At 48.5% G+C, this 23,119-nt stretch overlaps 2 protein-coding genes across 2 annotated transcripts in view; both read left to right on the forward strand.

The window, feature by feature from the left end:
* The first annotated feature begins 631 nt into the window (after window positions 1-631).
* OPRL1 (opioid related nociceptin receptor 1) lies at window positions 632-14,953 on the forward strand. Its single transcript, XM_065032293.1, has 5 exons — window positions 632-786; window positions 1,010-1,297; window positions 1,769-2,022; window positions 11,270-11,625; window positions 11,850-14,953. The coding sequence occupies exons 3-5, from the start codon at window positions 1,796-1,798 to the stop codon at window positions 12,371-12,373; spliced, it is 1,107 nt and encodes a 368-aa protein (XP_064888365.1). The 5' UTR covers window positions 632-786; window positions 1,010-1,297; window positions 1,769-1,795; the 3' UTR covers window positions 12,374-14,953.
* Window positions 14,954-22,832: 7,879 nt separating this feature from the next.
* Window positions 22,833-23,119, forward strand: part of LOC110356137 (uncharacterized) — a 36,809-nt gene continuing 36,522 nt past the window's right edge. The window contains exon 1 of the mRNA XM_065032296.1: window positions 22,833-22,940. The gene's annotated coding sequence lies outside the window, so the exon portion shown is untranslated. The remainder of the gene's footprint in view (window positions 22,941-23,119) is intronic.

Below are 23,119 nucleotides of genomic sequence, written 5' to 3' on the forward strand. Positions count from 1 at the left end.
GATGCAACTTATGTGCTAAATATCCCCAGTTATTCGTTGAAGCAGAACTGGAGCAGAATGTGCCTTCTGCGTTGGGTTGTGCATGGTCTTTGGAAGAGAAGCAGCATTTGCTGTTCAAAAGCTCGTTTTCCTTCTCTCCATCTCCTGGGCAATAACGACGTGCCCCAAATTGGATCTGATCTGTGTGTCTCTGCTTGTGTCCCCAACACAAATTCTTGGGAAATGGCTTTTTCGGGGAAATTCTACAGATGGCCAGAGGCACTGGACCATTCAGCTCTAGTTCTCAGCAGTCAATATGCCCCTGAGCTGGGATCAAACTGGGGATGGACCCCAAAGTTCTCTTTGCACCTTGTGTGGGGGACTGGCATACAGGGTGGCTCTGCAGCTCTTCAGCACTGGGTCTGTCAAGGTCAGTGTCCCATGGCCAGACTGGGACCTGTGGGCTCTGCATGGATCACCCTGTCTGGAGATGATGAATGTGCCACTGCAGCTTCTGAAAAGAAATGTGCTGCTCTAACTGCAGGATGTTTTGGGTTACAAAATGACCTTTAGCCAGTGCTGCTATGAGAATACTAAATACTGACAATTTTTCTCCCCCCTCAGCTCTTAGTCCTCCTTGTATCTTTGCCAGTTTCTAGGTCATATTCCCCATTCCGCTTCTCCTGCGCTAGCACAACCTTCAGGTTGCACGATTGCAGAGGAGGGCGGAATTCTCTTCCCGAAAACGTGTCCCCTATATACCCCCATACCTCTTCCTTCCATCACCTCCAGCCAGGAGCCCCCCAGGTATGCGGGTCCCCTCCCCCGCTGGGGGCTGCGGCAGGGTTGGGGGGGGCGGTTCTGGACCCGGCTCCGGGGATGGGATGGAGCGGTGGAAGGTCGGAGCGGGGGGAGGACGCTGCCCTTGGGCTCGCAGGTGTGGGCTCGCTTTCTGTTTGGTGCCTTTGGTTATTTATTATGCTTCCCCCCTCCTTTTTCTCCTTCCCCCCTCCGCTTTTCTCTTACGCAGTGGGAGCAGCCAGGCAGCCGGGGCTGGCTCTGCCCAGCCGCCGTCCGTCCTCCCTCCCTCTCCCCATCCCTCCCTTTTCCTTAAAAACGTGGGCTCCGGGGTGCAGCCCCCTGCTCTGGCAGCATCCCTGCCTGCGAGGACCAGCCCCTCACCGCCTCCCCCTTCCACCGGCCGCCTCCGAAGCGGAGCCTCCGGCTTTGTCACCTCCATCCCGGGGTACCTGGATGCGGCCCCGGGGAGCAGAGCCACGGGGCAGGGAGCAGCGCTAGAGAGGATCCCTCCACCCAGGTAAGGAGCCAGTGGGGTTTATTTTCAACTTTAGTCTTTTCCTGCTGTTTTACCGGGGCTGAATCAAGGCCGGGGGGGGTGTGCCTGAGCGGCAGGTTGAGCCCCCAGCCGGAGGCTGCGGTGGTTCTCAGAGAGGCACAGCGGGGAGGTTTGGGGGCACAAAGCCGCATATGGGGACTCACGGAGCTGGAGGAGGCAGGTGGGAGCATCCAAGGCTGAGGAGAGCTGGCGTTGTGCAGACTGCACGTTCCCTGTGCCGGAGGTGTGGAGAAATGTGGGAGCTCCCTGGGCGCTCAGGATGCACCAAGCTTTTGGGGTTGCATCCCTTTAAAATGCTTTTGGGGAGGTTTGAGGGCAGCTGTGACCTCCCTGGCAATAAATCACTCTTCTCCCCCCGCGTTTCTCATGCACATGCTTTGCTACGGTCCCGTGCTACCCGTGGATCTTAAAACTGTCTCTTTGGTGCTCCAGGTCCTTGGTACAGGCTAGTGTTTCAGGATGGACCCACTCTTCCCTGCCCATATTTTGGAAGATCCTGACCTGAGAAAGCTACTGAATGACTCCTCCATGCTGAACCTGAGCTTTCTCCCCAGTAACTGGTTCAACAACGGCACCGGGGACAGTTTCCTGCCGCTGAGCATCAAGATCACCATCGTGGTTGTCTACTCCATTGTGTGCATCGTGGGGTTGGTGGGCAACTGCTCCGTCATGTATGTCATCGTCAGGTAGGACATGCAGGAGCAAGATGGGGGCTCCGGGCAAGGGCTGTGAGCCAGGCAGACCTTCCCCTGAAATCCCTGGTGCTGGTGAAGCAGGCAGGTGCTTCCCTGGTAATTGCGATGTGCTATAGAGATAATGATGTGGCATTTGTTTTACTGTTTTGGCTTTATTTTTTTTTCTCCCTTCCTAGGCTGTGATGAAGGTTCCCACCAGCTTTCAGCTGCCCTCTGGTGCCTCCTAAAGTTTAACCCAGAGAATGGAACAGAGTGATCAGATCTGCTAAAAAAATGGCTTTTTAAAAAATTTTTGTAAACTGCTGGGCAGGGAGCTGGATGTCCCTGGGGAGGGACAGTGAAGTGCCAGGAGCATCTCCTGCTGCCAGGGTGTGCTGGACCTTTACCAGGACCTGTCCCTCCCATGCCCTGTCTGGCTCCTCAGCTGTGGCTGCAGGTGCTGCTCCATCTGGGAACCGGCACTTCCCAAACCTCCATATAGTTGCAAGGGAAATGGTCTGCTGGGAGGCTCAGTCTTATTTTACAGCGGAAAAAAAATCACAGGTGTAGCTCTGCCAACCCTTTGGAAACTATAGGCAAAAATGTGACATGATGCTGCAGAGTCAAAGGCAACTTCTCTGGCTCTTCACGTTGAAGTTGGGAGAGCAGCGGGACCTTTGCAGAGGGACGGAGCACAACGTGTGTTCTATCCAGCCTCCCTGAACATTGAGGGCATTTTAAGTGTCCCTGTCTGGTTCTGCTGTGGTTTGAACCACCCTGTTTCCTGGAATCAGAAACTCTGTTCCCTCCTGTAAGCACAAAATAAGTTCATGTAACCATTAGGGCTGTGATTCTGTGTTAAATGCCAGCAACTCACTTCTGATCTCTGTACCCTGTGTGTTAAAGAGTGAGCTTCCATTTTATTCATGTCTTGGAGCAGATTCCTAATGCAGGTGGGTGCTGCCAGCACAGAAAAGACAGGATCATAGAATAGTTTGGGTGGGAAGGGACCTTCCCGGCTCATCCAGTGCCACTCCTGCCATGACAGGGACATCTTCACCAGCTCAGGTTGCTCAGAGCCCCGTCCAGCCTGTCCTGGGATGTTTCCAGGGATGGTTCATCTACCACCTCTCTGGGGAACCTGGGCCAGGCTCTCACCACCTTCAGTGGAAAATTTGAATATGTTTTTTCCTCCAACAGAGGATGAAAATATTTAGCAGGTATTCAGACACTTATGAGATTCAGTCTCACTCTTGCCAGGAGCCCTGCTGCTTCCAAAGCATCTTTCCCTTGAATACAGAAAACTTGGCTGGGGGAGAGGCTGCAAAATGAAGTCTTTGGTATCGCAGGGTGGTGAACGGTGGCTAATTCTCTGCTGCAAGGGCAAAGCAACATGACTGTTCATCAAGCAGTCTGTCCATGCTCTTTCTACCAAGGAGTTTGTGGCAGGGAGAAGGAATCATGTTGGCCCTGGGGAGTCTGGAGATGCAGAGAGGAGGTTTGCAGGGCAGCAGTGCCATGTTTGGAGAGCTCGTGTTTCTGTTCAGTGTGGTAGCAAACATCAGAGTAAGCTCAGTGTTTGTGTGTGTAAGTGGGGTGAGGACTGAGAAGTCCCTGTCCCATGGTGATGCAGCTCCCTGGGGTGATCGGTGTGCAAGGGAGTTGCTGTCCCATGGGTGAACCTCAGATGTGTGTCAGGAGGAGAAGCCTTGGCAGAAATCTTCTCCCTGTCTGCAAAGGTCTCGTGGGATGTGGGCAGCAGGATCCAGCCTGGGGCATCACCAAGGCTGAATGTCCCAAAGCAGCATCCTGGTTGGGTGGCCATGTGCCATGACTGTGTTGGACCAGGCTTTCAAAATGATGGCTTCTGTTCTGCTTCTTTTTGGCTTTGGTACCTTCTGTCTGGATGAGACCCAAGAAAAGAAAGTGGGATTTAGCACTGGAATTGCCCTCAAAGTTAGCTTTTTTTTTTTTTTTTTCATGTCTTCTGCATTTTGCTTGTTCTAAGCAATTGAAAACTGGAGACACGTGTCACCCTCATCTCCCCCAGGCCTTCTCCATGTGTTTCTCCTTTATTCAGTCAATCCCTACATATATGAAGAGCTAAAAGAAGCTTTAATTACTTGGGAATTCCTTTTTTCTTTTTTTTTTTAGATTCACCTCTTTTTTTCCAGAAAACCTTTTCTGTGAGCCTGGAGGGGTCCCTTGAATAATGTGTGCTGGGGAAGTTACAACTGAACTAGAGCAGTGTGAAGAAGCTGCTGTTTCCCCTGGTCCTCCCCATCAGTGTCTCCTGGGAGCTCAGGGCTGAGCTGAGACTAACACTGAGTTATACCCAGGGAAATGACCCTCCTTGGGTCCGTAATTGCAACTTTTGGTTATTTCTGCCCAGGATTTTCTTCTCCTTGGCCTGTCTATTGAGATCATGAACAAGTTTGGTGATAAACTGGACTCAATATCTCAAATTCTTGACCCTGGCCATGTATGTGGGCTCAAGGAGAGCTTCCGAATTAGTGGCCATGCAAGGAGGATGGTAATGATGTCCTAAGCACAGGCTTTTCTCCTCAGCCTGGAGCTTTGGTGCTTCTGGGCATCATGCCTTAAATAGCATCTTTTTAAGTAGGTTGAAAGTTGGTTGCTGGTAAGTCAATGTGGGGTTTTGGGACTCATAATGATACATCTCTTCTATTAATGGAAAAAAGACTGGTAAACCCTCTGTGCTGCACCCCTGCCATCTGTAGGTATGATGCACTCTCCAAAAGCTGGGGTTTTTGCCTCTTTCCATGCTTATACTTCACTAGGGATAACCAGTCTTCAACATGTTACATGACCTGTAAGAAAATGGTGTATTATCTTCCATCAAAAGAATGGTACAGTGATGTAGTCAGTAATTGTTTCCTGTTTTTGAAGGAGTTGGGAAATACAAAGACTCTAATATTGGCACTTTAGGAAATTGGAGGCATCAGCAAGGCTTGTTTTTTGTTCCTCTTGAATGAATTTTTTGCATCACCAAGGGAAAAGTTTAAAATCTCCCGGTATTTTGCACAAAAAAATACAGATTCAAAGCCTCCTCTGGGTTTTCCCCTCTGTTGGAGAACCCAGCTTACACCTCTATTACATTTGGAGTGATTTAACAGTTGGAATGATTAATTTATAGAGATGGTCATCATGTGACTATCAATCCACTCCTAATGCTGAGCAGCACTAATTGGATAAGACGGAGAAAGGCTCTTGTCAGGAATACAGTTTCCTGGATGGTGAAGGGTCTGTTGTGGGAACCTGCCTGGTCTGGGCTTTGTTCTGCTCATTGTGGGGTTCCTCCAGCAGAGATAAAGCCTCTCCTCCTCCTCCTGCTGCTGTTTGCTCTCTGCTGCATATATTTCCTGTACTGTGCTTTAATTAATGTGAAACAAGGAGCTGAACAGCGCAAGGCAGAGAGGGTTTGGGGGGAGGATGGGGGAAGCGAAGCTGCTGAGGTCCCTCTGATCTATTGGCTGTATGCCCGAGAGCTTCCACAGAATAGTTTGGGTTAGAAGGGACCTTCAAAGGTCATCTCCTCCAACCCCATTGCCATGAGCAGGGAAATAACTTGCACTAGTGGCTCCTGTTGTTGCCCAGACTTCATAAGCCAATTGCTTTTAGTATCTGATTGAATCAGTGGGTGCAACGCTGGTTGTTTTCTTGACATGATGCTAAGAAGAAAATTGAATTAACTGTAAATTAGTTTGTAAATTATTTTTTTTAGGAAGAAAAGCAAAGGGGAAGGGGGCGTATTGTTCTTGCAATGGCCCTGGGGGTGGGTGACCCATGGGGCTGGAGGTGATGGTGACCCAAGTGTTGCTGCACAGGGCGTGACAGAGACCCCCAAGCTGCCACCAAAGAGACCAGGGACAATGTGCAGCTTCTGGCCCAGGAAGTCCTTTCTTGTCTGCTTCTCCATCATGCTGCTGCGATGCTCAGCAGGGCTGGTTTGGAGGATTTTTCCTTCCTCAGCGTCAGCTCTGCTCACCTGGTTTGAACACAGCAGCGATGATGCCTCATTTCTGGGGCCCTTCTCTTTGCAGCTCTCTGTTGGGAGCCAGAAAAGTGCTGGGGATGCTCAGCTCTCCCTGGTGAAGAACACTGTTTCAGAGCATTTTAGGCAGATTAGGGCTGTCAGGCCCCTACATTTTTGTTCCCTGCTCCCAGGTGAAGCACTAGGATGAGGATGTGATGGGGACGTGCCTGGGGATGGCTGCGCCAGCTGTTATTCTGCTTGAAAACAGCATTGATCCCTGAGAACAGGGTGAGGGCAGCTGGCTGTGCTGAGACAGGGAAAATGAAGTTAATTATGACATTGCGGAGATGCTGATTGCTTAATAGAAAGCTTTCTAAGGGAAGAGCCTCGACCAGCTGTGTGTCTCAGAGCTGAAATCGAGTGAGTGTTTAAGGCAGTGGGGACCCAGCGGACATTGGTGGGGCCATCTGAGACTTCAGCTCTCTCCAAATTAGCCTCTTTTAGTTTTTCCTGGCAAAAAATAGAATGCAGTTGTTGCAATTCGTAGAGAAAGGAAACCCGGGCCAAGGGCTCTGTGCTGCGTAGAGTGACTGGAGCTGAGGGAGAATGGTGAGGTGAGCAGCAGGGGGACCTGCTGCAAGGGGCAGGTCTGCAGCTCCCCACTTTCCAAGCCCTCTATGAGCCATATGGCTCATAGCAGCCCTGTGTGTCCCCTGCTAAAACAGCTCCTGCAGCTCTGATATGTGCTGGAGGGCTCTTGGTTTCCCTTGCCTTCAGTGGGAAGGGATTACTCCTGTGCAGCAGTAATTCTTTGTTTAGTGTGAGGTGTTCCCAGTGCTTTTCAGGGACTGGGTGATTCCCAGCAACATTTAGGAGACAAGCAGTTCAGCAGAGGCAGGTGTGGCAGGTGAACAGGGATGAGAACACCTTGCTGCAGGAGGGATGCTGACAAAAGCCTCCCTTAGACCCAAGCATCGTTCCTGGTGGCCAATTGCCTGCTCAGGGGTGCGTGAGCATCCCTGTGAGTCACAGAGGCTTTTGCAGCAGCGGCCACCCAGCTCTGCCCTCAGCACGGCGGCAATTGGGGCCACACAATGTCCCCGTCCATACAGGTCCCCATGGAGTGCGTGAATGAGGGAGGGCAGTGCTCTTTTTTTCATTGCAGTCACCTAAACACAGTGTCCAGGCTCAAAGGGCAAGAAAATCCTCTTTCCTAAAGCATCAGTGCTCACCCTGGCTGGCAGCAGAGTCATTAACCCCTGCTAGTCCATCACCATCCTGCCAGGTAATTAATGGTTTTTTATATCCTGGCATTGGTGGCTGCTTGTGCTGTAGTGCCTGGGTGCCTGGCTTCATAGTCCAAAGTTATTTAACTTTTTCCTTTTTTTTTTTTTTGTGGCCATTAAAAATAAACTGGCTTGAATTGGGTAATTTCAGGATGATGTGGACTCTGAAAAGGTGATCAGAGCAGCAGGGACATGGAGAGCATGGTGTGGGTGTATGGCTGGGAAGACAGATTACAGTGGTACGTGCCAGATCAAATATCAGCTTCGTACAACTGATGGCCTGAGAGCAGGTTGGGAGCAGAGATGTCAGTGAACTGGTGCTTATTTCCACCATCAGAGGCTGGGAACAGCTCTGCAAAAATCCTCCCTGAGCCTTTTCTGCTTAGTTTTGCTTCTCTGTGCTTGTCTGTGGAGGGTGGCCAAGGCTGTCACTGATGCCAGGGCGTGGGGTGGGGACAGAGGGAGCTGCTTGAGGTGAACAGCACTGTCTGCATCCCAATTAGCTGGATCTACGACAACCAAAATCAAGAGGCAGAGGGCTTGTGGAGGTGATGCCGCGGCTCCCCAAGGCTGAAGGCTTCACTCTGGTCACTCTGCAACCGTGTGGTGGGTTTCTAGCAGCTGGCTGGTCCTTCACCCTGGGGTGTCCCTGCGTGCGAAGGAGGGAGTGGTGCTCAAACAGGTTTGCAGCTCAGCCGGGGACAGAATCCATCCTGGTGAAAAACAGGACCTCAAAGCCCCATATGTGGAAGAGCCTTTTTCTACCCATCTCCTCTCCCAAACCATGGGTCCCCTCACTAAAGCCCAGCTTTGTTCCAGGTAACGCTGCTTGAGCTTTACTTCAGCAAAAAGGAGGGGGAAGCTGAGTGCTGAGCTGATATCCAGGTGTTGTTTTTATTTCTTGTAGGCTTCAGTGGGCAGGAGAAGCAGAGCAAAAGCGATTACTTTGATGACAAAGGTGGAGCTGGCTGGAGAGCTGAGAACTGCCCGGTGGGAGATGCTCCATTAGGAAATTGCCTCCGTGACCGAGTGCAAGAAAGTGGCTCAGTGGGGAGTTAATGTCCTCAGTGGAGGCCACGGGCTTGTCTGCATCAAAGCTGTGCCATGTGGGGGACCTGAGGTGCCTCCTGGAGCCTGAGGGTTTAATTTGTATTTTTTTTTTTTTTTTTTTGTGTAGATTAAGAAAGAGAACACTTTCAGTTCCCAGAGGAAAAGGAAAAAAGAGGTTAATCCTACCGAGAAGTGATTAATTGATTTTTTGTTTGTACTGAACATTCTGGAGATGTTTGGGAACATTAGTTGTTTGGGATAATGGCTGTTGGCTCTCAGAGTGCAGAGAAAGCAGAGCTAGAAGTAATTAATTAGGTGCAAATTAATTTTCCCCACCTTTTCAAGAGCACAAAATCAGCCTTAAAACCCACTTGAAGGAAGTAAGCGATGAAACAGCTGCCCCAGTATGTCCCTGCATCGAGGGATGGTGGCTGTGCTGTCACCTTGGGGAGAAGGTAAGTGACAAAAGGGGCAGCAGAGAAGGATCTGTGCGTTGGGGAGAGCAGTTTTTGCAGGACCAGGCTGAGCAATTGCACCTGGACTCTGAATTCTTGCTGAGAATTGTCCTGAAGTGGGGCCAGGGGGTCTCCTGGGGTGGAGAGAACAAAGCTGAAGGTTTGTAACCTGCACATCCCAAGCTCAGGGTTCGCTGAGATGCCCCAAACTTTTCCCTGTGTTGGGGACAGGGCTGTGTCTAAGGTGACGTTGTCCCCTGTGGATGCTGGTGGTAGAGGTGGGTGAATCGCTGCTTGTTTCTCCCACTGGTCAATAAAAGAAAACCGAAGCGACCTCTCATTTTCCTGTTTCACAGTGAAGTTGCTCATCGCTTGTTCAAAACCACAAGTGTTATTCCCTCAAGTTGCAACACCAGTAAAAGCAGCGAAGGTTAGAGGTGTGTTGTGATGAATTGCCTGCGAGTCCAGTCCTTTGGGAAGAACAGACTGAAATAAACTTGACCTTTGGGAAGCTTGAGCAAGCCCAGCCAGGTCTGTGGTGTGCAGAGGGAGACTAGAGCTTCCAGGAGAGCTTTGCTAGCACAGGCTTAGGTGACTGAATAATGTCCTGAGCTGCCAATACTTATTTTTGTGTGGGCTGGTAAAGAGCAGTGATTTAACTTAATTTAATTATCCCTGTGCTAACCTAGAGGGGAAAGTGTCTGAATCCATTCACAGACCTATCTCATGCTCCCTGGATTCATCACCTCCTTTATTCCAAGTGCAAGAATCCAAACAAATAAAGCAAAACTCACAGACCCGAGATGCTGCTCTGGGGTTTGTTTCTGTGTAATTCTGATTAGAAAATCCCAAAGTGTTAAAGCCCTGACAGTTGCCTAGTTGGATTTGCAAAGCATTTTGCTTGTTTATTCCTTCAAAGTAGGTATTTTTCCTCTTCTGGTTTGGGTTATATGAGTTTATCTGGGCTGGCTTTCTGAGAACCCACCACCGTTGTTGGCTGCTGGGATTTCTGGGCCAGGAGGAGCCTGGTCCAGGTTTGTGTGAGGACCTCAAGCGTTTCCATCAGTGCTCCAAAAGCTTACCTTGGCTTTCAAGGTCCAACGTAGAATTGTTTTTCTTGCGTTCTGAAGCCACAGTTGGGTAGATAGCACTTCCAAACATCTGACTTGTAATACAAGCACAGCTCAGAGCTCTAAGAGAAGTAAAAAAAAGACTTTATATTCTGGATTGTGGATTTTCTGGCTGCTATTCTTGCAAATCTGGCCAGGTCACCATGTGTCTCAGCAGAGTTCAGAGTGTGGCAGTGATAATGTTCCTCTGAGCATTCAAGTAATCTATCAAGAGGTGGAACTTGGATCGTCAGGGAGGATACACTGCTGAGGACTGCAGTTGTGGGTTTGCTGTTCTGAATCGGTTTGACAAAAAGGGCTTTTTAGGTCAGATCAGACCCTGTAATATTCCAACACATGTCAAACGGCAAATAGTGTGGCAGTTTACGGGTTTAAGTGTTACCGTCAAATGAACTTGCTCTCTGTTAATAACACACATCACTGTCTGCCGTTTCTGGCAACATTTCTGCAAAAGCTATTAGTGTAGTAAATGGTAGATGAGCTGTAGTTTTGAAATGATACCTATTTGAGCTCTTATTTTGCCCGTGAGAGGAACATCCTGGAGCTGAAACATTAGATTCGCAGAATCGCAATTGAGTTTCCCTTTCTGCAGACTCTGCATGTGTCCTTGGGTATGTGATCATATCTTTCTTTGATCATTTCCCATCCGTAAAAAGGTGATGAGCAAGGTGAATCTTCTTTTGGGGTAGTTGGTTCCTGTGATAAAAGTAACATGGAAATTAAAAAAACCCTTTTAAAGTAGAGTTTATTCATGACTTTATCCCCAAACTATCTCTTTCTTTAGAAAGATTCATTGCAATATTTTGATTTCTGATACAAACCTCATTCATCACTAGTTTTCCGCTGGCCATTTGCCCTTTCTGATTCGGTAGCTCGCATTAGCCACAGTCTTTGGCTACGAGCCCATACAAAATGGCTAATCAACTTCCCCCTGGACCATATGATGCCTTTCAGATTAGCTTACTGAGTAAAGCTCTCACTACTACTTATAATAAAGAAGCTAGATCTGATGACATCCTAGATTAGCCTCACTAAAGTGACTTTTCAAAAAGCACAGTCCGAGTTGACAGCCTCAGGCTGTCACAGTCCTTACTTGCAGTCTTTGGGAATAAAGCTTCTGCCCATGAAAGTGATTGTGAAGGCACCGTTTGTGCTGTTGTAGGGGCTGAGCTGTGTGTTGATAAGCACGTGGGGGGTAGAAAGCAAAGGGTGGAGTTCAGGCTCTTGTTACATAAGGAAAATACAGCATTTTCTTCCTAAAGTGACAGAAATCGTAGACTTCAATGTCTTACCCATCACGGTCCGGTGGAGCTCTAACCGCTGCTCATTCTGACATTTCAGATTCACCAAGATGAAGACAGCAACCAACATCTACATCTTTAATCTCGCTCTGGCTGACACCTTGTGTCTGATGACCTTACCCTTCCAGGGTACAGACACGTTCCTGGGCTTCTGGCCCTTTGGCAATGTCCTCTGCAAGATTGCCATCTCCATAGACTACTACAACATGTTCACAAGCACCTTCACCCTGACAATGATGAGCGTGGACCGCTACATTGCTATCTGCCACCCCATCAAAGCGCTGGACATCCGCACTCCCCACAAGGCCAAAGTGGTGAATGTCTGCATCTGGGCACTGGCCTCCGTCTTCGGCATCCCAGCGATGGTCATGGGGTCTGCAGAGAATGAAAACAACGGTCAGTAAAAGGGCATCCGTGGGGTGGGAGTGTTGGTGGCCAGAAGAAGGAGTACTAGTTTTGTCGGTGTGATGAGCTCTCTATTGTAAAGCCACCTTAGCTCTTTGCATCTCTGCACCACTTTTTTTCCCCAGTATTAAACATGCCTAAACTAAACGAAATGTTTTTTCTTCTTGATATGGGTTTGCTGATCTTCCCTTCCTTTTTATCTTTTTGATTCACAGAAATCGATTGTCTAATTAAACTCCCTTCACCCGTGGATTACTGGGATCCAGTGTTTGGCATCTGTGTCTTTCTCTTCTCCTTTATGATCCCCGTGTTGATCATCACCATTTGCTACAGTCTCATGATCAGAAGACTGAAGAACGTCCGTGTTCTCTCAGGCTCCAAGGAGAAGGACCGCAACCTGAGGCGCATCACCCGAATGGTCCTGGTGGTTGTCGCCGTCTTCATCATTTGCTGGACTCCCATCCAGATTTTCGTGCTGGTCCAGTGTTTGGGTGCCAAGGCAGAGAGCGAGCTGGAGTTGGCCATCTCCTGCTTCTGCACCGCACTGGGCTATGCCAACAGCAGCCTGAACCCCGTGCTATACGCCTTCTTAGACGAGAACTTCAAGGCCTGCTTCAAGAAGTTCTGCTTCCCCACTGCCTTCAGGACCGAGCTCCAGATGTCCAACAGAATGTGCAGCATCGCCAAGGATGTGGCTTATGCCTGCAAGAACTCGGAGGGGACTAACAATCCGGCATGACTAGGCATGGAAATTCCCATGGTGGCTGTCGCCCAGCAGAGTCCAACCACCCCCACATCAGAGCTAACTCAGATAACGGCTCTTTAGCAGGACCTCAAAACTCAGAGGCGAGAAACCAAGGAAACGATTTTGGGGGTTGGGAAAAGCGGATACTGCGAGAGCATGCAGGAAAAGTGAGCCTGTTTGATGCTTTGTACTTTCAGTGCACCTTGCACTGAGGAACGTTTGAAATCAGCCCTTTGATTCCTGCAGAACCCTGGTGGTTTGCAACACTGTTGAGAATTCAGGAATTAAGGGTTTGAAACAGGCATTGCTCCTGCAACTTACACTTTTGCTGCTGGGAGACAGACAAAATGCAGACTGTTCCATTTCTTTTTTTCCTCTGAGTTGTTGAAGATACCAACAGCTCATGTGGCTCACCAGGCGCTTGTGTGCAGGTTTTGTTCCTGCGGCATCGCTCTGAAATTAGACTCTGCTGAAGCCAAAGTGGGCAGCAGCCGTCAGACAAAAAAAAAAAAACCAAACCCAAGATCATCTCCGGGATGAGTCATCAGGAAGGGAAGGATGCGGGAGGAGGAGGGAGCTGCTGGAAAGGGAAATTCAGCCTGCCCCGTGATGGGAGCTTGGGGACAACGGCAGCTCCTGGGGATGGGACCTGCAGTAAAACCCCTGAGAGGGGAACAGGGGATGAGAAGGGACCGTCAAAACTGAGGAATGTCCCTCAGAAGAGGAGGAAGATGGATTAAAGGAACACAAATCCTTGTTTACATGCTGCTATTGCTTTTTGTTTGCTTGTTTTTTAAGCCTGTTTTTCCATTGTAATAATGGACAGAATGCGTCTGTATATACACATTTCTATAGTGCTATAGGAACAACTATAACATAGGATTTCATCTTGCCAAGCACGCCTTGGGGATCTTCCTTGGTGAGAGGAGGAAGGAACGAAGTGGCCTATATATACATGTATTTATGTATAGAGGAAAACATTTCAGACAAGTCAGAACAGCAGCTCCTCCAGGAGACATGGACATTTCTGGTGGGAGGGGCAGCCTAAACCAGTCCCACCTGCTCCACATGAGATAAGTGGTGCAGAAACCATATAAAAGATAGTTTATTGTTATTATTATTTTTTAAATGAAATGAGATCTGTGATGCTTAGAGCACTTGGGGAAATGCTGCTGAGGTCCGACCCCTCCTGCCAATCACAGATGGATTTTTCCCAGTAGGCCAGACCTCTGTGGAAAATGAAATACCCCATCCTTTCATTTGATAATGAAAGCGTTCCCAAAGATTTTAGCCGCTGAGTGCCCTCCGTGCTGGCAGGGACAGCAGACTTGTGTTCTCCCTGTGGCACAAAACCCTGGGGAAATCTGGGCAGCAGTGGCCAGTGGTGCTGATGGGGAAGCAAAGCAACAACCTCCGTTTGGAGATGGGAGGTCAACTCCAGCGCGAGAACCGGCAGCTTTGTCCGGACTGTACAGATTTCATGTGAATATATTTCTTGTGCTCTGGTCTATGAGATTCTGTATTTTTAATGTATCAATTTGCCAATATTTTAATGCTGTCATGTTCTTTATATATGCTGTATAAAAGAATCGAATGTTATATTTCTATGTAGAGTGTTTCCCTTACGGTTGGGCTTAAAATATAGATGCAATACCAGTGTCCCACGTATAGGACCCAGATCCCTTGTAAACTGTTCAAGCTGGGATGATTTTCATGATGATTAGCATTTGATTGGGAATCCAGAGGGATACCATAGCAAACTTTGCAATTAGCACTTCCTCTGAATAATGCAGGGGGAGGAGGAAATCTGGGCACTTTAAGCACTTTGTGATGGATGTTTATCCCCAAGCACTCACTAGGAAATCTCATACAACCCCCAAGCACGCTTGGGAGAACTCCCTGAGAACTGCATTGCCAGCAAGCTGCATCCACGCCCTGGAAAAAAATGAGTTTGGTGGGCTCTTGTGTTCATGGATTAAATAGTAGCCTTGGTCAGTGAGCAACCTTGAGTTTTCCCAGCCCATCACCTGCTGTACGGTTGTGCATGGAGCTGGGAGACACCGGCCGGGCTCTTCTTGCAGTGCCATTAGGGAGCAGGGAAGTTTTCATTAGTGGCTGGCTAAGGAACAGCCACCCTACCTTTGTCGTTCTTGGGTGGGTTTTTAAATAGATTAATGTCCTCTGAAAAAAGAAAATATACCAGTGTTTGGCATTTTTTTAAATATGGATTTTGTTATAATGACAATGCTGCAATGATCTTACATAATGAAGTACTCAATAAATGTGCATTTACTAAGCTTTTGGGTAATTCTGTGGCCCTTGCAGTGAATGTGTTCCGGCATTCTGTTCAATGCTCAGTGGAGTTTGTTATGAGAAGAGCAACAAAAACCTGAGAGCAAAAGCTTTATTGTACTGTGCCTATGGAATTAAAGGCTTGCGATTGGCTGAAGCGCAGGCTCTTGAATTCTCTGCTGAAATGGTTGTGTTGGTTCGATTTTACAATTACTGCAGTGTACATGACAATTTCCTAGGTGGCTACTTGTGTGCTTCAATAAAGGAAAATAAAACCTTGTACTTGGAGTGATGTGGAGTCTGAAAGACTTGACTGCATGGATGAGGGGGTTATTTCAACCCCGGCACTGCCGGGATCTTCTCACATTCATTTATTTTTCCAGCCAAAAGGGCTGCCGAGCACATGCGATAACACCAAAGCATCCCATCCCTTTTTATAGAGGTCAGTAGGAGCTTTTGTTGTGTGGGCAAAATTGTCTGCGCTCAATCTGGAAACAGAAGATGTGAAAATGATAGAAAATAGGTGGTTGGAGCTGCCTGCATGCTGCAAACCACCCCAGCTGCTCCGGGTCCCGGTGCTGGCAGCTGCCTGATGTTAGAGGGCAAGATGTGGGACTAAAACCAGCTCTTCCCAGTGACTCCCCGCACACTTCCCAGGAGTTACGGGGTTAGGCATAATCATGGAGAACGATGAATTACAGAACTGCTCTGTAAATAAATCCAAAGCTGTGTTTTGTAGCCAGGAAAGAGGAGTTAGCCAGTGAGATGTGCAATAAGGAAACTGCCTTTTCTCTGCACAGAGATCAATGTACCTACCCAGGCAGGTAAGTATCAGGAGAGGCTTTTTATTAGTGGTGATGATTTTCTTAAAAGAAAAAAAAAAAAAAATTGATGGGAAACAATTGAAATCTCATTTGTTTTCTACTTTAGTTAATGACAGGTACCCAGGGGTGAGTTCTTATAGCAAAACTATAAACCAAAGTGCTTTATTCAGTATTATGAGATTTATTAATGTACTAAGTGTTCTCCCTGCTGCTGCTGGCTGGAGACAACTGCTGGGAAGGCTGAGGAATGGATGAGGGGGGACTGAGCTCTCCCCCAGGAGGTCCTGGGCACAGCTCTGGGTCTGAAGGATGCTCCGCTCTCCTGGTGCCACTTCTCCCTCCTCTCCCCTACCCAGGTTCTTCAGCCAACAACTTGCTCCCCAACACGAATCGCAATTTCTAAAAGTAGAAATAAGGTGCAGAATTTACACCTTCACTGAAGTTTGGGTGGTTTCATGCCATGGGAAGAATTATTCTTTACTGAGCTGCAGATCAAACGGGTTAGCTGGTTTGGGTGAATATTCAGCAGAAATCAGCTGTAAATGTATTTTTTTTTAAACCCAGAGAAAGATTCCTTAACTCCTTAAAGAGCTGTGACTGGGCTCTGATCTCTCTCTGAGCACTTTGGGCCATCATTGCTGGGTAGGACCATGTGCGCCCAGAGGGGGATGCCTCTGCCCTGCAATAGGGAAGGTGGGTGCTCTCCATAGCTGCATCTTCTTTGTTTAAATGAAAAGGATCTCCAGAAGCAGCTGGTTCTGGAGCAGCCTTAGCTGTCTGCTCAGAAAAGGGATTAGACTGCCAGAAAAAACTCTGGTTTGATTTCCCACTCATCTTCCTGGGCTTCCCTTCAGCTATTTTTGTGGATATTTATGTATAAGCAATTTTCTCCTTCCTTCAACAGGCAGAATCTCCTTCGGACGGACCCTGAGCTGTAGCCCTCATTGTGCATTCATGGCTTCATGTCATGTTTCCATGTGAATCTGTGGCAGTGAAGCTTCATGGCTGTGACTTTGCAGAATCAGCTGGTAATTGCCATCTGCACCTCCCAAGCCCTGCCTGGGCCTGTCTGAAGGACCAGCTCTTATTCCCTGTTCTTCTCCTATGCTGAGGAGAACCACAAAGCTGAGATGGGAGGGATGGAGGGTTGCAGGAGGGAAAACTGTCTCAGCTTTGTGGTGAAAAATGGCTTATGAGGCAGTGATGCTGGAAGAAGGGAGAGAAAATGGGAGGTGGACCTGAGGCTTCATCATCAGCCCATAACCCGGGAGCTGCATGAGGAACAGAGATGGACTATAAGAAACTAGAGAATATGCCGTGTGATGCTAATAGGTGCTTGGCACAGGGTTTTTTAGGGATGGGGATGTAATGTTACAGGATCTGTAGCCCCTCCGTGCCATGGCTGAGCTGATACATGTCTATTTTGGCTGCCTGCACCTGCCCTCTTGCTCATTCAGATTGGGGCTACCTTTGCTCAAGATAGGCTAACAGATTTGTTGAGGCCATCATTCACTTTGAAAGAAAAAATCTCAGGATTTTTTCAAGTAAAGGGACTGCTGTTGGAGTGGATGCACTTTAGGTCAGAGCCCCATAGCTCACAAACTCCCCTTGGTCCTTTTTTCAGTACCCTGAAACCTGAATAAATTGCATGACAGAATTAAATAATCAATAAAGAGAGCAACACCGTTATGTATCTTGGCAACGATGATGATAATCAACGATGTAAACCGTCTTTTCTCTCTCTCCCTTAATGCAGTGAAACCTCAGATGTCTGCAGCAGTGATGCTGGGGACACAGAGCCCTGTGCCCCACCTCCTGCCTCTCCTGCTACACAAGGTTGCTGCTTCAGCAACCCAAAATCTCGCTAAACGCTCTTTGGGGTAGAAAGTGCACAGTAATATCCAACACCAGCTGGGATCACCTTCACCCTCCTGGATAACAACTCTCATGTTGGGAATGTGGTCCTCCTGTGGTCAAGCTGCTGGAAGGGCCTTCAAGAGCAAACCCATCACTCTGTGCTGGCACGTGGCATCGCTCGGGATCTTCCTGAGTAATCAGCAGGTTGGGTCATTGGTGGGTTTGTATAGCATGGTGTTACACATGTCCTCGCCTCTTCCTCCTGCTTTCCTCTCAAATCTTTGTACCTTTTGCGATTTGTAGGTGCTGGCTGGGAAATGCTACCTGCAGAGCCCGTGCAAGCAGATATTACTGGGAGGTCTTGGCACCTTTGCAGCCAGCCCACTCTTGCAGCAAAAGGTGTTTTCACCCAGTATATGTTACTGCTGTGAAGGGATGTAGCTTGCAGTGGTCAGGGAGAGCATGCACTGCATCTGCAGCCAAGCAGGATGGGCTGGAGCCAAGGGCTGAGGGGCACCAGCCCTGCCCAACAGCAGATTTTCAGTGTAGTGAAATGAAGGATGAATCTGTGAGAAACCAAGCAGGAAACTTGATTTTTTCCAAGGAAACCATGGACAGAATTAGCGTCTTCCCCAGTGTGGTTTTGATTGCATCAGATCACCTTTCTCCTGGCCACAGAGACCAGTCAAATTTGGAACTGGCTCTGTCTGTCCTATAAACATTTATTTCTCTGTGTGTTTTCAGTCTGCCATGTGCAGTGAGTGCTCCAAGAGGCTCATGCCATGCTGGTTCATTCAGTGACGGGGAGTAAAACCGAAAGCTATGTAGTTAATATGAAATCAAGATTAGTGGCTTTTCAGCTTGAGTTCCTCTGTGTGAAATGAATCTTGTGTTGTGATTTGGCTATTTAATGTTTGTTCAATGTTAGGCATTAATAGCAACTTCTCCACATGCACAGGTCATTTGGTCACATATTTTGGACTTGCCCTCAACTCAGCCTTGCACTGCTCTTGCTTTGCTTAACCACAGAGGAAATTCCCTGAGATAATCACTTGCCTCCAGGAATTAAGCATAAAAGAGCAGAAAATGAGCCCAGGCTCTGGTGCTGGTGTGTATCCTGGCTCCCTGCATTCCTGCGGTGGCTCAGGGGTGGGTCTGGAAACTCGACCAGGGCTCTTCTCCCCACAGTTTGCTTTGGCATCTGCACTGAGGTTTAGCTTGAATGTGCTCGCTTGGAAAAACCACCTCTTGTTTTCTGATGAGTGTGTGTTAGCGATGCCGCTGAGCCCTTCAGGATGGTGTACGATGAGCTGCTGGCTCTGGCCTGCCCCATCCATGGTGAAATGGTGACTATCAGCCTCATCTCCTCAGCTTAGGATCAGCTTGGGAGGACAAAGCTCGGCCGAGAGCAGCCCATGGCACAGAGGAGCCTGCTGTCTCCATCACACAGCTAAGAGAAATGTAATTACAGCCACAGCGTTTCCATCAATACCAAGCAGCAGCAGGCTGTGTCTCGGGGGAGGTTTTTCATTGCGTTGAAATCTGACTTTATTAATTACCAGCCTCTGATCTCATTTGAGGGTTGAGTTTATGAAACCAAATCCTTATTTCACTGTTGTCCTTATCCGGCTGCCTTATTGAGTTTCATGCAGTGGATGTTCTGGGCTTCGGAGGTGTCTTGTTCTTCAGGCACGAGCTGTGCAGGAGAAGCAGCAGCACAAGGAAAGATGGAGATGTACAGATGTCTTGGTGAAAGGCATAGAAAGAAGTGACATCTCAGGAAAACTGAAAATGGGGACAGCTGCCTGTTGCGGAAGGTCTTCTCCCCAGACTACACTTTATTTTCCATTTGCCGGGAATTCCCCCTTCCCACTGGTGGCAGTGAGGGGACACTATGGTGGGGTTCTTTAGCCACCATCGATGCAGCCCAGGCTGCCCATCTCCTCCTGGGAAAAGCTTTCCAGCCTCACTCTGTTTTCCCAATGAACACTGGACTTGGCTGTAAGCACTTCTGGGAGTGCCTGGTTTTTATCTAGACATCAAACATTATTTCTTTTTTAAAGGGCAAACAGCCACTAAACAGCCCTTGAAGCTTGGGGCTAGTGTCTAATTCAACTCAAACAGCTTTGTTAGATAATTGTGATACTTTTCTGACAGAAAATAGAGCAATTGAGGCTTGTAATTAAAAGCTATTCAGACCGCTTTGATTTTTCCCTCCGCATTTTTGCATCTTTGCTTACCAAAAACAAATGCCAACGAGAAACTCTTGGCAATATTTACTGTCACTATTCTGTCTGCCCTGAGCATGGGACAGGAACCTTCCAGCCCTGTGTCCCCATGTCCCACAAAGGGACCTCAGCCTGGTGAGCCCCTTCTCTTCAACAGTAGGTGGGAATGTCTCTTCAGCAGTGGGAACATCACTGTCACATTAGCACATGACACCTAGGGGCTCCCAGCATCCCACAAGTGACACAGCGAGTACTATGGATGAGTCAGGCTGTACAGAAAAGGGACAAATTCTCTCTCTCTTGGATTACTTTTAACAGTATCCTCTAGAGATGCTTCTGCTTCATGTCTTCTGTATTCCAAGTTTTTACTCATTCATTTTTAATATATATTTTTTTTTTTCCCCATCTAAAGATGCTTCTGAGAGCAGGGCCTTCATCCCTCAGTGGTGTATTGTTTCTTTTCTCACCCAAAATCGTGACCAGCAGCAGGAGACAGTGCGAGACTGCGCAGGTACCAGGGGATTACAGCTTCACAGGGGAACAAGCTGCAGCACAGCTCGGACGAGGATGATCGAAACAACCATTATTGCTGCAGCACAAAGACTTAAAAAGCAATAGCAATTTCCAATCCCCGCCTCTTATCTCTGATGCCTGCATTTAAAGCCTGCAGTGGGAATATGAGCCCTAATTCCTGTTTCTGGGTTGGGAAATGGCTTCTTCTCCCTCTCACAAGGATGAAGCTGAGTCCTCCAAGGATGTCTGTCTCTGTGGGTGCAGCCGGAGCGGGGAAGGCGATGTCCTTCCCAGAGAGGAGGAGGAGGCAGGAACCTGCTGCCTTCCTCCATGCTGCTCAGTGTGCAGGAGCAAGAGGAAACCATCAACTCCTGCTGTAACCAGGGAATTGTGAGGTTACCTGGCACCTTTGCACTCATTAAGACATCCTGGACTGGCCCAGAAGGAAATTTCCTGGGTTCCAGGGCTGAGTTTTCCCTGCTTGATGCAGATCAGGCTGGATGGAAAGGGGGTTGGGATGGAAGGGAGATGTGAGGGTCACTAACTCAGCCTCCCATGGTCCTGCAGGCCCTGGAAGGGATGCTTGTTTTAGAGAGGGATTTATTTATCGAATTGTTAAGGGGATTTGTCTGCTCTCCTCCAATCAAGATGGGGTTAATGTGGGCTGGTGTGATTCCCAGCAGCCTGAGGAAATTCAAATGAATGAGCAGGTTTTCCCTGGGTGAATTCATGCAATGAGCAGGCAAGTGTCTCCTCCAAGGTGGTTTCTGCTCTCCCAAAAACAGCTGTAGCACCCTGGCCTGGGCTGGTGTGCTCAGAGAGGGTCTGCCCGGGCATGGACAGCCTGAATTTGCAGCCTTTCCCCGCAGAAGCATGGTACCAGCTCTCATGTTAGGTGAGCAGCTTTGCGGGAGATGCAGCGATGCTGAGCTGAAAGCAGAGAGTGCCGCTTAGTGCTGCTGGCCTGAAACACAGGGACCCGCTGGATGCTCTGCCACCTGCACACCGGCCAGCTCATGGCACCCATGGGAGCCAGAGCCCTTCCTAGGGAGACCTTGGCGAGAGGAGGACCCTTCTCCCTTTGTAATCTTGCACCCCATGAGAGCAGAGAGGAGCTGACACTCCTGTGTTAAGCATTTTACATAAAGAAAAGCACAGAGGTGGGGAGGATGCTGTTTTAAGAGGAGATGCTGAGAGATGGGGATGCTCATCCTCGGGGAGGGGACGGAGCTGAGTGATGTGTGGAAGTGCGTGGTGGAGGGTGCAGACAAGAGGGAGCCAGACTCTTCTCAGTGGGGTCCAGTTGCAGGACAGGAGGCACAGAGTGAAATATGGCAAATTCCATTTAAACATAGGGAAAAAAAATATTGTGAGGGTGGTGAAGTACTGGAACAGGTTACCTGAAGATGTTTTGGCATCTCCATCCTCAGAGACATTCAAACCCAAGTGGACATGTCCTGGGCAGACATGACCCTGCTTGAACAGCGGGTTGGACTGGGCATTCTCAGAGGTACCTCCAGCCTCAGCCACTGTGATCCTGTGACAATCGTGACATTTGATTTAAAGGGGAAAAGCTCCAGCAACGACACTGTCAGGTCTGAAAGTGGGTGACTTATACTTGAAAGGTCCTTTCCACCTAATGAAATACATTAGGTTTTCTGCCTAATGAAATATGTTGCCTTTCCCACAGCCCTAATGCCAATGAACAGCGGCGTTGCAGTTATCTAGGGAATTTGTCTGTGAGGTGGCAGCATTTGAGTCAGTATTTTTCACACAGAGAGGTTTTTCCACCTCTGGAGCCCATTGCCAGCAGGTGGCAACCGTGCCAAGGCAATGGGTGCCGTGGTCTCCACCTGCCCAGGCTGGCTCTGTTCCCTGGGCTGGGCTGGGCTGCTCCAAGGAGTCGTGCAACCCCCTTGTGCCCTCTCATCTGCTGATGCCACCGGTGTCCCATCCTGCATAGGTTGGTCAGCACACAGCACACAGCTCTCTTTCCAGAATCAGCTGCCTCTGTGGTCCCCACTCCTCCATCTTCCAGATCTTCCCCCTCTTCTCCAAATTCTTTAAGTCATTTGGTACCTCTTCAGATCCATCAGGACCTTCTAAGTGGAGCTGATGTCTTCTCCAGGTGTCTCCGTGCTCCTGCTCTTGGGACACAAACCTGTACGTGCCAACACACGCTGTCAGGACCAGGTTTGGAAAAAACTTGTGTTTGCTGATAGTTGCAAGGTGCAGCTAACACGAAACAGAGATAACCCATGAAACTTGGCCCTGGGAACCTTGTGGGCAGTATGTCTGGGAGGTTTAATACTGTGGGATTAAGGTCCCACCGCTGTGATCTGCTCCTCGTCAGGCTAGCTGGAACAGGGGGTTCATCTCTTGATCTTTACAGGAAGTTAATGTGATGGTATATATATATTAAAAAAAAAAAAAGTTCCCAGAGAAGTTTCACCTGGAAGAATGTGTTCTCCTTCATTGTTCTTCCAAAGTTAGCACCTTTAATACTGAGAAGGCAACACAAGTGATCTTGTATTCACAAATCTCAGTTCTCTAAAAGGGAAACATGAAATTGCCATCCTTTATTGAAGGTTGTTCGTTTTAGTGTCAGAGAACACAGATGGGACTGAATTACCCATTGAGTGGCCTCACCTGGGGCCACACCCTCACCCTTTGCTCCATTTAAGCCCAGCCCTACAACTCACATGCCTTCTTTTGGGAGGCATATGTGTTTCTAGCTCTGTCTTTTGAATGGACTTTGAACTCATGTCACAGCCTTGTCTCCTGTCTTGTTTTTGGGATAGACCTTGGATGTCTGCTGCATGTGCCTTGTCCCCTGGATGGGCTCTGGTATGTGCAATATAACTTTGTCTTCTTTTGTTTTATCTGTTCTGTACTTTCCTGTGGGGGTGTGGAGAGCTAAGAGCCCAGCTTGGTGCTTGTGGATCTGGGGAAAGCTGGAGAGGAAAATATTAACTGACACAGTCTGCCTCAAACCAAGAATATATGTACCCTACAGGGATTAAAAG

Source organism: Columba livia, chromosome 16 (genome assembly GCF_036013475.1).
Source record: "Columba livia isolate bColLiv1 breed racing homer chromosome 16, bColLiv1.pat.W.v2, whole genome shotgun sequence".
Classification (NCBI taxonomy): domain Eukaryota; kingdom Metazoa; phylum Chordata; class Aves; order Columbiformes; family Columbidae; genus Columba; species Columba livia.